This window comes from Pinus tabuliformis, chromosome 4_2 (assembly GCF_031772625.1).
Source record: "Pinus tabuliformis cultivar Carrire ecotype Pingquan chromosome 4_2, CPIR1, whole genome shotgun sequence".
In the NCBI taxonomy this organism is placed as follows: Eukaryota; Viridiplantae; Streptophyta; class Pinopsida; order Pinales; family Pinaceae; genus Pinus; species Pinus tabuliformis.
In genome coordinates this window covers 283333147-283345276 of record NC_142304.1, presented here as the reverse complement: position 1 = coordinate 283345276, position 12130 = coordinate 283333147, and the positions used below count along the sequence as shown (strand labels likewise).

Here is a 12130-nt window from a genome sequence, read left to right as displayed (position 1 = left end):
CTTGAATTTTAATAAATTTTAAAAATTTGATGTCAACAATTTCTCTGATTCAACTCACTGGGCACTCCATCCCTATCCATGAAAGGAATCTTGTATAATATCCTACAGCAATGGCTGAAAATAACTGGTCTGCCAATGGGTAGTGAATGCACTGGCTGTATATGCCCACCTAACTATTGACCCACTGTTAGATTTTAGCTGGTCAATTACCCAATTACCCAACTGTGAAAAGAGTGAGCATATACAGCAAGTTATTCAACCATGAACATATACACCCCCACTCACATTATTCAACCATGAACCTATACAGCCCCACTCACATCCCCACTCACATTTATAGAAAACACCACCCATTTTGACACGCCAAAGAGATTATTACTGGCCGTTTGAATTTGGAGTTCTTCGACATGGACCCAACAAAGACATTTGTGATGCAGTGAAAAACCAAAATGTGCAAAGTTCTGTCGACTTTTGAAGATCAGGATACACTAAATTACGGTGTTCCTTTCCTTTTCTAGAAGAAGAGGGTTACTGCAGATAGTATGGACACATCATTCAATTTGGATGGCACAAAGATGCATTCACCACGCAGGTAATTGTTTCAGAGTTCCAATTACAGTTGACTGCAGCAAATAAGCGTTTCTATATTGACTGCAGTAGGCTTTCAAAGCAATATTGGTGATTTTGCGACCCTTTCCTAGCTGTTGGAACTTGATTTACATCCAGACTACTGGTTTTTTTTTGTGCCTCAATGACCTAATTTCGCCAACGAAACGGTGGCCTGCATCCCATATTCGTCAGAATACTTGAAACTTGCGACCTCGGAGATCATGAAAACTTTCGATATGTATCACTTGGCTAATTCTAGGAGACAAGCTACTATTTTATTTTATTTGATCAGTTTTCTATTCATTACCAGGTTTCCTTCGGTTATATCAGACTTGCGGGCATATACATGTAGTGATAGTACTTCCAGTTACGCTGGTGGTAGTACATTTTCGAGCAATTTGAATAGGGTAATGAGTGATCTACTGAAGAGCGCCCCTCAAACAGGGTTCAACACTTCAGTGTATGGCCAAAGTCCCAACAGAATCTATGGCCTCCTCCAGTGCATAGGTAACAACTTATCTCAGGACTGCTCAATCTGTGCACAGCAAGCAAACAGTAGCGTTAGACAACTTTGTGGAAGCAAAATAGGTGGTTACGTATGGCTGGATAAGTGTTTCTTGCGATACGAGAACTATAGCTTCTTTTCAAAACTAGAAACCGACTGGAATGTTTGGGAGAACGTAACCGATATTGTTACAAGTAATCTATCTAATTTTAGGATCACCACTTCAAATCTCCTTACCAACCTCTCTGATCAAGCTATTGACCCTGCAAATAAAGGATTCGCTCAAGGATCGACCAGATATCCTTCTGTTGGCACCATTTACGGTCTAGTTCAGTGCTTGAGAGATTTATCCACCAGGGACTGCAGATCTTGCTTGGAATCAGCAACGAAAAACACCTACCAATGTTGTTCTATGAAACAAGGAGCTGAAACGCTGTCAGGAAGCTGCGTGGTCCAATATAACTTATACCCCCTTTTTAACACTTCAGGAGGGAGCAGTACTAGTCCACCTCCGTTCTCTGGCCCTGGTAATGGATTTTCACATATCATCTTGTGAAAGCAATTTGTAACAATCAGTTTAGCTCTCAAAAAGTAGTGGCTTCAAATTTTAGAATGTTTAGTAATGGATTTTCACATACCATCTTGAGTCAGCAATTTGTAAGAATTATTTTGGTTGTCAAGAAGTAGTAGCCTTAAATCTTAAAATGTCTGGTAATGGATTTTCACATATCAATCATACTGGCTATCAAGAAGTAGTAGCCTCAAATTTTAGAATGTTTGGTAATGGATTTTCACATATCATCTTACGCAAGCAATTTGTAAGAATCATTTTGGTTCTCAAGAAGTAGTAGCCTCAAACCTTAAAATGTTTGGTGATGGATTTTCGCATGTCATCTTGCGCAAGCGATTTGTATGGATTTTCACATATCATCTTGCGTAAGCGATTTGTATGAATCATTTTGGTTCTCAAGAAGTAGTAACCTCAATTTTTAGAATGTTTGATAATGGATTTTCACATCTTGCTCAAGCAATTTGTAAAAACCATTTTGTTTCTCAAGAAGTAGTACCCTCAAATCTTAAAATGTTTAGTATTGTATCTCGTTGGGAGAAGAGATAAATTTTTAGAATCATTAAGAAATTTTGATTTTCCTTATACTATTTATTCGATTGTTGTACTTCAACTACATATTATTGCCCCAGAATTTTGATTAATACAAAATTTTTGTTGTGATACTTCCGGCTGCATGTTCTTACCCCAAATTTTTGCTTAGTACAAAATTCTTGTTTTGGTTAATTAAAAAAACGTAATTTTCCTTATAATATTTATTGGATTGTTGTACTTCAACTGCATATTATTGTCCCAGAATTTTGGTTAATACAAAATTCTTGTTGTTATACTTCGGCTGCATGTTCTTACCCAAAATTTTTGCTTAAAACAAAATTTTCTGTTTTGGTTCAGAAAAAAAAGTAATGTCCATAGCTTCTTTATTTTTCTGTGTATTAAAGATACATGAAATTCTTTAGTATAATTGCATGACAATACATCATTTTGTTTTGTAATGTTTTAATTTGTTTTCCACATGATCTATTACACAGGAAAAGCTTCTCCAAAAACATTACCTATAACACTGGGAACTGTAGGAGGCCTGGTTATAATCTTAATTGTCTGTCTGTTTGCCATCCCAAACAAACTGAAATCTGCCATTTTACGGAGGCCAGGAACCACTGTGCAGAATGAAGGTAGAATCTGCAGTTTTGGACTCTGTTTAGCACGACCCAATGAAATTAGATTTTCATTTACCCTTTTTTGGTCTACACAGAAATACACGAAAACATCCCAGAATCGACCCTACTGAAGCAGAAGAAAATTCTCTTCACCCTAGAAGAACTCACAGAAGCAACGGATAATTTTCATGAAAGCAAGAAGCTTGGAGAGGGTGGGTTTGGCTCTGTATACAAGGTATGTATGTACCCATTCTTTTAAAACTTGTAAAACTTGACATGCGATTTTTTTATAAGTTTTTCTTGATCTGTCTGTTTTTTTTAAGGGAGAAACCAACGATGGAAAAGAAATAGCGGTGAAGAAGTTATCTGTAAGATCTGGGCAGGGCAAACCAGAGTTTATGAATGAAGTCAAACTTCTGGCCAAAGTTCAGCACAGAAATCTGGTAAAGCTGCTTGGGTGTTGTGCCGAGGGACCGGAAAGGTTGCTTGTCTATGAGTATTTGCCAAACAAAAGTCTGGACGCATTTCTTTTTGGTAGGTCGTTTTGATCCTTTAATGGTGAGGGAAAACGATAAATTTTGATCCTTTCATGGTAGGGAAAACGATAAATTTTTATTTTTTTAATGTTATATAAATTTTTATTTTTTTAATGTTATTAAATTATTATTTTGAAAAACAGATTTAAGCTTGTTTTTTTAAGGAGGGATTTTTTTTTTCTATTATGGAAAAGAAAATACATATTTCAATGAGAATAAATCTTAATCGTCATAGATATGTTCAGACCAGTTACCATCTATTTACTTATACAATTAATCATAGAAAAACATAGAAAATACAATTATTTGGACCAAACATTTGACTGTTTCTAACATATAAAATTGAAAACTGTCATAAAGCCCACAACACCGGTGAGACTACCGCAAAACAAAATCGTTCTCGACAGAGAAACCTGGAGTCAAAGACCTGTGTTATAATAGGATGGAACCTTCCCCTTCCCCTGTCAGAGCAGACTGTTGGAAGCTGATGCGATCCTAGATGGAACAACAGCAACAGCCCCAATTTGAATAGTCGACCTGCTTCACTGTTTTGAGATTGGTAGATGTGCAAAATGGAAAGATGAAGAAAAATCAATGACAGATCTTTAATTTTACATTTCTAAATCTGGAGAGTAGGAGAATTTAGGAAACCTTTGTGGTTAGCCCAGTGAATAACGGATTTGGGGTGGCCAAATACAGAGAAAGACCAGATGTCGAGCCAGAAAGCACAAATGGGTTTTGTTTCTTAGTAGGATTTTTTTTTTTTTTTTCCAATCAAAGAAATAATTTTTAAAAAGATTGTGATTTTTGGTTATTTAAAATATATATATTTTTTTATATATGAATGGATTAACAAGTAAATGAATTTCTGAAGTTCTTTTTTTTTGTAAATTAAACAATTTAAATTTATAATTTTTAAGAAAAGTGCATTATATTTTGAAAAAAATGTATTTCATTTATTAATTAGAATAAATATACAAATTTATGTTTGATAATAATTATTTAGAAATTTATAGATCTTGCAATACAGATTTGTGTTTTGAGAAGTCATTTTGAATTTTTTTTTGAAGGCACTAAAAAATAATAAATCATTTATAATTTTGTTGATCTTGATTATTTTAATTTGTTTTTAAAATTTGTTGATCTCCAAAAACATTGAGATTGATCTGCACGCGCGCCTGCTCTGCTTCAGCTGTCTGCTGCAGCTCGCCCCAGCTCCCTGTGCCCCTTAGTCCGCCCTGCCTCTCCAATGGAGGCCAGCGGGGACCCTGATCCCCCTCCTTCACCGCCTCCGGAGGTGTTAGCCTTCCGATCAATGATCGCAGCAGGACCAAAGCGCCCCCCCTCAGCTTCACAACAGAAGTTTGTAAAAACGCTGGATACGATTCCATCAGTAGCCCTACCAGAAGAAGAAACTTGCAAAGTTGCGTTGAACCTTGCGGAGAGAGGCCTTATAGGCCAGTTCACAGGCCTTTGGCCATCTCCCAAGTCGGTGGATGAATGGACCCAAAGGCACTGGAAGCCCCTGATCAAAGGAGTCAAAAGCTATTTCGTAGGTAAGGGTTTCTTTGTGTTTGTATTTGAAAACCCAGATGACAAAGGTTTAATCTTTAGAAATGGACCGTATTTCATGGGGCCTCAAGGCCTTTACCTGAACAAATGGTCCCCGAAGTTCGATCCCACCCAGGACATCCCCTCTGCTGTACCGGTCTGGGTTAGGCTCCCACATTTGCCTCTGCATTGCTGGAACCAAAAATCTCTTCAGATCATAGGTAACGCTATGGGAAAATATATAGATCAGGCAGCGAGAAAAGACCAGTACTCATGCGCCCATATCTACGTAGAAGTGGACCTAGAGGAGGGGTTATCGGAAGCTATCAAACTCACTGTAGCTGGGTAGACGCATGTCCAGGAGTTGGACTACGAACAGTTACCCTTTAAATGCAGACATTACCATGGTCATGGCCACTTTGCAAAGAACTGTAAAAAGAGAGCAGAGGAGCAAGCAGACAAACAGAATGGGGAACAATGGACCCTAGTCCAAAAGAACGCAACCTCAAAAAAAAGAACAGGCAAAGGTAACACGGACGGAGGCCCTAGCACCAGCAAAGCCAACCAGGAAACGGAAGTAAATCCAAAAGGGACAGAAAGGGCTCAGAATAAGCAAGCCATCCTAACCCAAGAGAATGAAGAGCAGGCGAACATTCCACCTTCAAACAAGGAGGTAGGGGAAGCAATCCAGATCGAGGCCAACCTAGACAGCCCCTCCAATCCCTCATATGCAGAGATAGCAAGAAAAAGCCAGTTGAGAGCTCTGGTTCCTCGAAGGATGAAACCTATGAGCGACAAACGAAAAAAGTTGGAAGGAAATCCCGCAAAGAAAAAAGGGAGGAGGAGGCAGAAAGACTCAAAACACAAGGAAGCCAAGCAACCATAGAAATGACTATTGGGCGAAACACCAGACCAAGGCCCTCCAAGGGAGGGCTCAATACCCCCTCAAGTAAATAATGAATCTCGTCTCTTGGAACTGTAAAGGACTGGGGAACCCCTCCAAAGTAGAAGCAGTCAAGGATCTTATGAAATCGGAGCCCTCAAATATCCTCAGCTCAAAGAGACCAAAATAGAAGGCCAAGCCCTTCTAGAGATCAATAGCTCAAAGTGGAATAAAAGAGCAGGCAAAGCTGTCAGCTCAAGGGGTACTTCTGGAGGACTAGCAACACTCTGAAACGATGACCTTTTTCATCTGAAAAATCACAAGGAAACACAACACTGGATCCACACGGAATTGATGCACAAAGCAAGTAAGTTGTCTATCTCCCTTTTCAATATTTATGTCCCAGTTTCTTATTATGAAAAGAGAGAATGCTGGAACTCCCTTTCAGCCTTTCTAGAGCAGACATCCCCTAGCAATATTATCATAGCAGGGGACCTCAATATCATTATGAAATCAAAAGAAAAGAGGGAAGGGACAAGCAACAGAGACCCCATGCTAGACGAGGTGGAGGAACTATTTCAGCGCTGGGACTTACTGGACTTCAATCCTATCAGAGGCATTTACACCTGGTACAATAATAGAGTGGGAACTAATCACATCTCAGCACGGTTAGACAGATTCATGGTACAAAGCTCCATAATGATGAATAAAAAGATAATCATCACTAAAATCCTGCCCAAACTAGCTTCTGATCATAAGCCTATTTAGCTTCTCCTGGAAGATGAGGAGGATCTGGGGCCCATTCCATTCCGATTCAGCCCCCTATGGATCGAGAAGGAAGGCTATATAGAGACAGTGAAGGCAGCTTGGACCAAAACATTCACGGGATCCCCAAGCTATGTCTGGGAGCAAAAACTAAAAGCAACTAAGCAGGCGCTGAAGAACTGGATAAAGAGACCAGGACCCTCTCCTACTGAGCAAAGAAAGGAGTCAGTTCATGCATTGCAGACTCTGCAAACAGAGATGGAAAACAAAGACATCACAATAGAGCTGCTGGAAAAAGAAACAAAAGCCCAATGTTCTGCACACCAAACTTTCAGAAAGGAGGAAGAATACTGGTGACTAAAATCTAGAAGTCTGTGGTTGAAGGCTGGAGACCGAAACACCTCCTTCTTCCACAGACAATACAGAGCGAGATTGACTAGGAATCACATAGCAGAAATTAAAACATCAGAGGGTATCGTTTGCAAAGGTTTTAACCAGGTCAAAGCAGCGGTAGAAACCCACTTTAGGAATCTCTATAGAGAAGAAACCCACAACAATAATGAGGAAGTCCCTGATTTCATTGCCAACATCCCCACTCTTATTAGCCCTGAAGAAAATGTAGCTCTCTGCAGGCCAATCATGGAGGAGGAAATTATAACAGTCATCTGGTCCATGGACGCAGATAAGGCTCTCGGGCCTGATGGATTTACAATCCATTTCTACAAGTCTTGTTGGCATATTATTAAAGCTGATCTCTGCAAAATGACATGCTGGTTCATGAAAAAAGCCAAGGTAGGCGGAGGAACTAACTCCACTTACCTCACTCTAATTCCAAAAGACATCAATCCGGAGACATTTGCAAGGTTCAGGCCGATATCATTGTGCAATGCGTCATATAAAATTCTGGCAAAACTGATAGCAAACAGGATTAAGCCGCTGTTAAAAAGACTGATCTCTCCCCCACAAGGCGGTTTTGTTGAAGGCAGGCATATACTAGATAATGTAATCCAGGTACAGGAGATCATCCATTCTAGCAAGCAGCGGAATGAAAAAGGCATGTTGATCAAGTTAGACATGGCAAATGCCTTTGACAGAGTGGATCGCTCTTTCCTCTGCAATGTCCTGCTCTCATTTGGCTTTTTGTCTCAATTCGTCAATCTCATCAAAGCCTGCATAGATAAACCATGGATCGCCCCACTAGTCAATGGTCGCCCCACGAATTTCTTCCAAAGCCAGAGGGGAATCAGGCAGGGATGTCCCCTCTCCCCATTCCTGTACATCATAATGGCGGAATCGCTCAGCCGTAAACTCAATGCAGAAAAAATAAACAGCAACATCCCGGGTCTAAAGCCTTTCCACAGAACTGAAGCCCTGAATCACGCGTTATTCGCTGATGATTCACTTCTGCTAGGCGGAGCCTCCATCAGAATTGCCAAAGCCATAAACGCAGTCCTCAATAGTTACTGCAGAGCCTCTGAGGCATTAATAAATGAAAACAAAAGTGAAGTTTATAGCTAGAACATAGATCAGAGGGAGCTATCTGGTATCACCACTCACCTCGGTTTCAAAGGACAAGCAATCTGGGATAGATTCAAGTATCTGGGCCTTCCCATAATATTAGGAGCAAATAAAAGATCGATCTGGAGTGAAATAATCTCGAAAATCAAAACAAAAATTGCAGCGTGGGGAGGCTATTGGTTGACGAAGGGAGGCAAAGTAATTTTAATCAAAGCAGTGCTGTCGGCGCTACCAATCTACCAGGCAGCGTTTCTCTTAGCACCAAGAAATGTGGCAGAGCAAATATCCAAACTGCTCAGAGACTTCCTGTGGCAGAGAGGAAAGGGAAACGAAAATAAAATGCATCTGGTGAACTGGGACGTGGTAAAAAAAATAAAGGCAGATGGAGGGCTGTAAATCAGAGATCCAGCTCTTGTAAATTTAGCACTGGGAGGAAAGATCTTATGGAAGCTTATCCATTAACCCACCCATCCGATTAGTGTAGTGTTGAACACTAAGTACAGACCCAACAAATCCCTAAGCAATCTTCAGAATGCAAATGCAGTCAATAGCACGCAGGTGTGGAAACTATGCTGTAGGAGCAGTAAGTTCTTCAACAAACAGGCCTACAGGATACCTGGCAATGGCAAACGCACCCATCTGTGGCTTGACAGAATAATGGGGAAAGAACCCTTGAAGAATAATGAGGACATAGCTGATCTCAGGGACTGGCTGAACCAGGCAGGAGTCAACACCATATTCAAACTGTCAAATTGGGATCATTGTGGAGATTGGGCAGGATGGGATTTTCATGGAGTCCGAGAGCGGTTAACTCACCAACGAATTATGCTTGAAGACAAATGGGGATGGGGTCAGACCAGAGTCTACACTACAGCAACAGGATATAGAGAATTGCAGGCTTCAAGAAATAGCAGTCAAACCTCGGCTTTTTGGAAGAATGTCTGGGAACCCCTAGCCCTTCCAAAAGTGAATTTCTTTTTCTAGACCCTGGCTCATAACAAACTCTTAACTGGCGATAATCTGGAAAAAAGGAATATAGCAGGGCCGCACAGATGTGTATTATGCAGCAATAACTTCGAAACAGCCCAGCACCTTTTCTTGGAATACAATTTTGCAAAAGAGGTATGGGGAATTATTTTACATGATTTTCAGATTACTCTGCCTTCACAAATCTCTGTTGCAGATCTTTACGCCACTTGGAGTCGTTTCTACCCCCAGTGCATCCCTTCCAAATCATTCTGGAATAAAATATGGAAAGCTATCCCAAAATATGTTTGTTGGCAGCTCTGGCTAGCTTGAAATCAGTAGATTTTCAGAGAGATGAGGTACACTCCACTGCAAGTCGCAGCAAAAGCTAAATCCTTTCTACTGGAAGCAACCCAACAGTAGTATTTCAAAGAAGACCCACTGTTATTGCCTGAAGAAAAAAGACGACTCGGCCTGCTAGAGCCCTGTTCGCACAAGCAGCTCCTCTCCCCACAAAAGGCAAACCAGGAATGGCGCATAAGAGATGAAGATGACAAATTCCAACTATGGTGGCGGTCACAAAATTTAACCACAATTTTCTTCGATGGAGCGTCTAAAGGTAATCCCGGAGATGCAGGCGGTGGGGGGGTCATCTACTCTACTGACGGGACTTCAAAAGACTGTTTCAGCTCGGGATTAGGCCAGAAATCTAACAATCAAGCAGAGATCCTTGGGCTTCTCAAAGCTTGCCACATTGCAAGAGATAAAGGTGTCAAAGACCTCCAAGTTTTTGGAGATTCAGAGTTAATAATAAATAGCCTAAAGCTGGGAAATCTATTTAGCAATGCTAGCCTCAACCAAATACTGGACAGATTGAAGAGAGTTCTTCTAGAATTTGACACATGTAAGTTTTATCATATTCTCAAAAAGTCAAACAATGAAGCTGACCAGTTGGCAAACAAAGGCAGCTCTCTGATGAAAGGACTGCTAATTGTAAACAGTGAAAGTACTGTACAAATGCCTTGAAAATCAAGTAGATCTTAACTAGCAACAGTTAGAAATCTGCAATGTAATAGGAGCCGCTTGGGCGAAGACCCAAGGTTTTTCAAATAAATAAAAATCATAACTGTTTTAGTTAAAAAAAAAAAAAACCCATTGAGATTGATTATTTTAATTTATTTTCAAAATTTGTTCATGTAGAAAAACACAGATTGATTACTGAGATTAATAAACCATTGAGATTGATTATTTTAATTTATTTTTAAAATTTGTTGATTTTGATATATAAGGTTTTACATAAAGGTTGATTAGCTGTTTTGTTAAGATACTCTTTCATGTAAAGTCATTGTTTCAATTCCCTATTTAATCAGAATAATATTCAATTCTCTATTTTATCAGAATAATATATTGAACATGTTGAATATATAATCCTGCGAAATTTACAAATAAAAAATAAATAAAAATTGTTAATCTTGAACAGGTACAGAAAAAAAGAAACATCTTAATTGGCCAAAGCGCTATAACATCATCATGGGAATAGCTCGTGGTCTTGTTTATCTCCATGAAGATTCACACCTGAGGATCATTCACAGAGACATTAAAGCAAACAACATTTTGCTTGATGAGAAATTGAGTCCCAAGATAGCAGACTTTGGGTTAGCAAGGCTGTTTCCTGAAAACGAGACTCATATCCAAACCAGAGTTGTTGCAGGGACATAGTAAGAATATTTTCTTCAGCCTTATATGACAGTTATAGCTAGTTGTATTGAAATTTATCTTATATGTTTATAACCAGTTTATTGTTGAATTTATTTTAATTGTATATTGTGGGAATATTTGGAATTTGATAGACAATTACAGATTTCTGGAATATTTGGAACTTAATAAGGCAGTGGTCAGATAAAACAAAACAATTAATCTAGTTATAGAATTCCAAATAAAACAATTCCATATGAAACAATTAATCTAATTGTAAAATTCCAAAATATTTCTAAAATCATTAATCTGGGCTTAGAATCCCAAAATATTTCTAAAATCTATAATCTAAAGATTTTCATGTAACACCTAATCACTGATTGAAATATACAGCGGTTATATGGCGCCAGAGTATGTAATGAGCGGACAGCTATCTGTTAAAGTTGATGTCTATAGTTTTGGAGTTCTAATCCTTGAGATCGTGACCGGAAGAAAAAGCAGGGACACAAATTTGCCCCCAGAAATGCAAACCCTATTAGAGTGGGTAAGATTTCATTTCAATATTTAGTGGTATTAGCAAGAACTCGATTGCTGTAACAGAGATGTTAAGTAACCCTGCACTAACCTGTGACATTATGCAGGCATGGATGTCATACAAGCAAGGGGAACTTCTGAATATGATTGATTCCACATTAGCCGAAACATGCAGGCAGGAGGAAGCTGTCAGATGCATTCACGTTGCCCTTCTGTGCACGCAAGCTGATGCAGGCATCCGTCCCACTATCGCTAATGTCATACTCATGATTTCCAGCGCTTCTGTGACATTACCAAATCCAACACATCCCGCGTTCGTGAATAGCAGTGAGAGTACATTAACATCAAATTCTTAAAACCGATATATTTACAGTTATTTCTCAAACCTAAACATTAAAAAGTTGTTATAGAATATTTTGTGGACAACAATTATTGGTTTCAGGCCATGTTAATAGATTTTGTTTTAGCACTTTTATATAATCTGATAATGCATGTCTCCACAATTATATTCTTGAGATAAACTGTGTGCAGGAGTATATTTCATGAGTATCAAAAACAGTACTATGTAATTTTATAATTTCATCAAAAAAGTCATTAAGGGTTTGGTGCACCCTTTAGGGTATTAATCCTCAAGGGGTGGTATAAGGCTCTAGGGTCTATTCATGGGTTGTATCCGGCTCTCGGGTCAATTCATCCCGCCCGGGAAGACATCTGAGATCTTCGTGCCGGCGTTCGCTTTTGGCTATTCTTAAATGGCACGTGTGGATAGCAATGCTAAAATGTAATCAAAAAAGTGTGTGCCTTTTAGGGAATAAAACGTAGTAAGGAAGGAAAAAAATAACC

The 12130-nt window shown here is 39.2% G+C and overlaps 1 protein-coding gene across 3 annotated transcripts; it reads left to right on the top strand.

Annotated features, from left to right (window-relative positions):
• The first annotated feature begins 387 nt into the window (after nucleotides 1-387).
• LOC149169101 (cysteine-rich receptor-like protein kinase 44) lies at nucleotides 388-11848 on the top strand. Of its 3 annotated transcripts, none has more exons than XM_089428556.1 (7): nucleotides 388-1641; nucleotides 2711-2854; nucleotides 2935-3074; nucleotides 3163-3373; nucleotides 10545-10776; nucleotides 11147-11297; nucleotides 11395-11848. In XM_089428556.1, the coding sequence occupies exons 1-7, from the start codon at nucleotides 831-833 to the stop codon at nucleotides 11641-11643; spliced, it is 1938 nt and encodes a 645-aa protein (XP_089284682.1). In that variant the 5' UTR covers nucleotides 388-830; the 3' UTR covers nucleotides 11644-11848. The 3 variants fall into 3 exon arrangements, with proteins under 3 accessions (XP_089284682.1, XP_089284681.1, XP_089284683.1); XM_089428555.1 differs by having other exon boundaries at nucleotides 398-1641; nucleotides 10539-10776; nucleotides 11395-11847; XM_089428557.1 differs by having other exon boundaries at nucleotides 425-592; nucleotides 10539-10776; nucleotides 11395-11843.
• Nucleotides 11849-12130: the final 282 nt, after the last annotated feature.

Bases quoted from the DNA above. Each gene is read 5' to 3' on its own strand.
- LOC149169101 (XM_089428555.1), top strand. From the start codon at position 831: ATGAAAACTTTCGATATGTATCACTTGGCTAATTCTAGGAGACAAGCT. The intron at 3,075-3,162 runs GTATGTATGTAC...GTTTTTTTTAAG, and splicing joins GGTTTGGCTCTGTATACAAG to GGAGAAACCAACGATGGAAA. The intron at 11,298-11,394 runs GTAAGATTTCAT...GACATTATGCAG, and splicing joins TGCAAACCCTATTAGAGTGG to GCATGGATGTCATACAAGCA.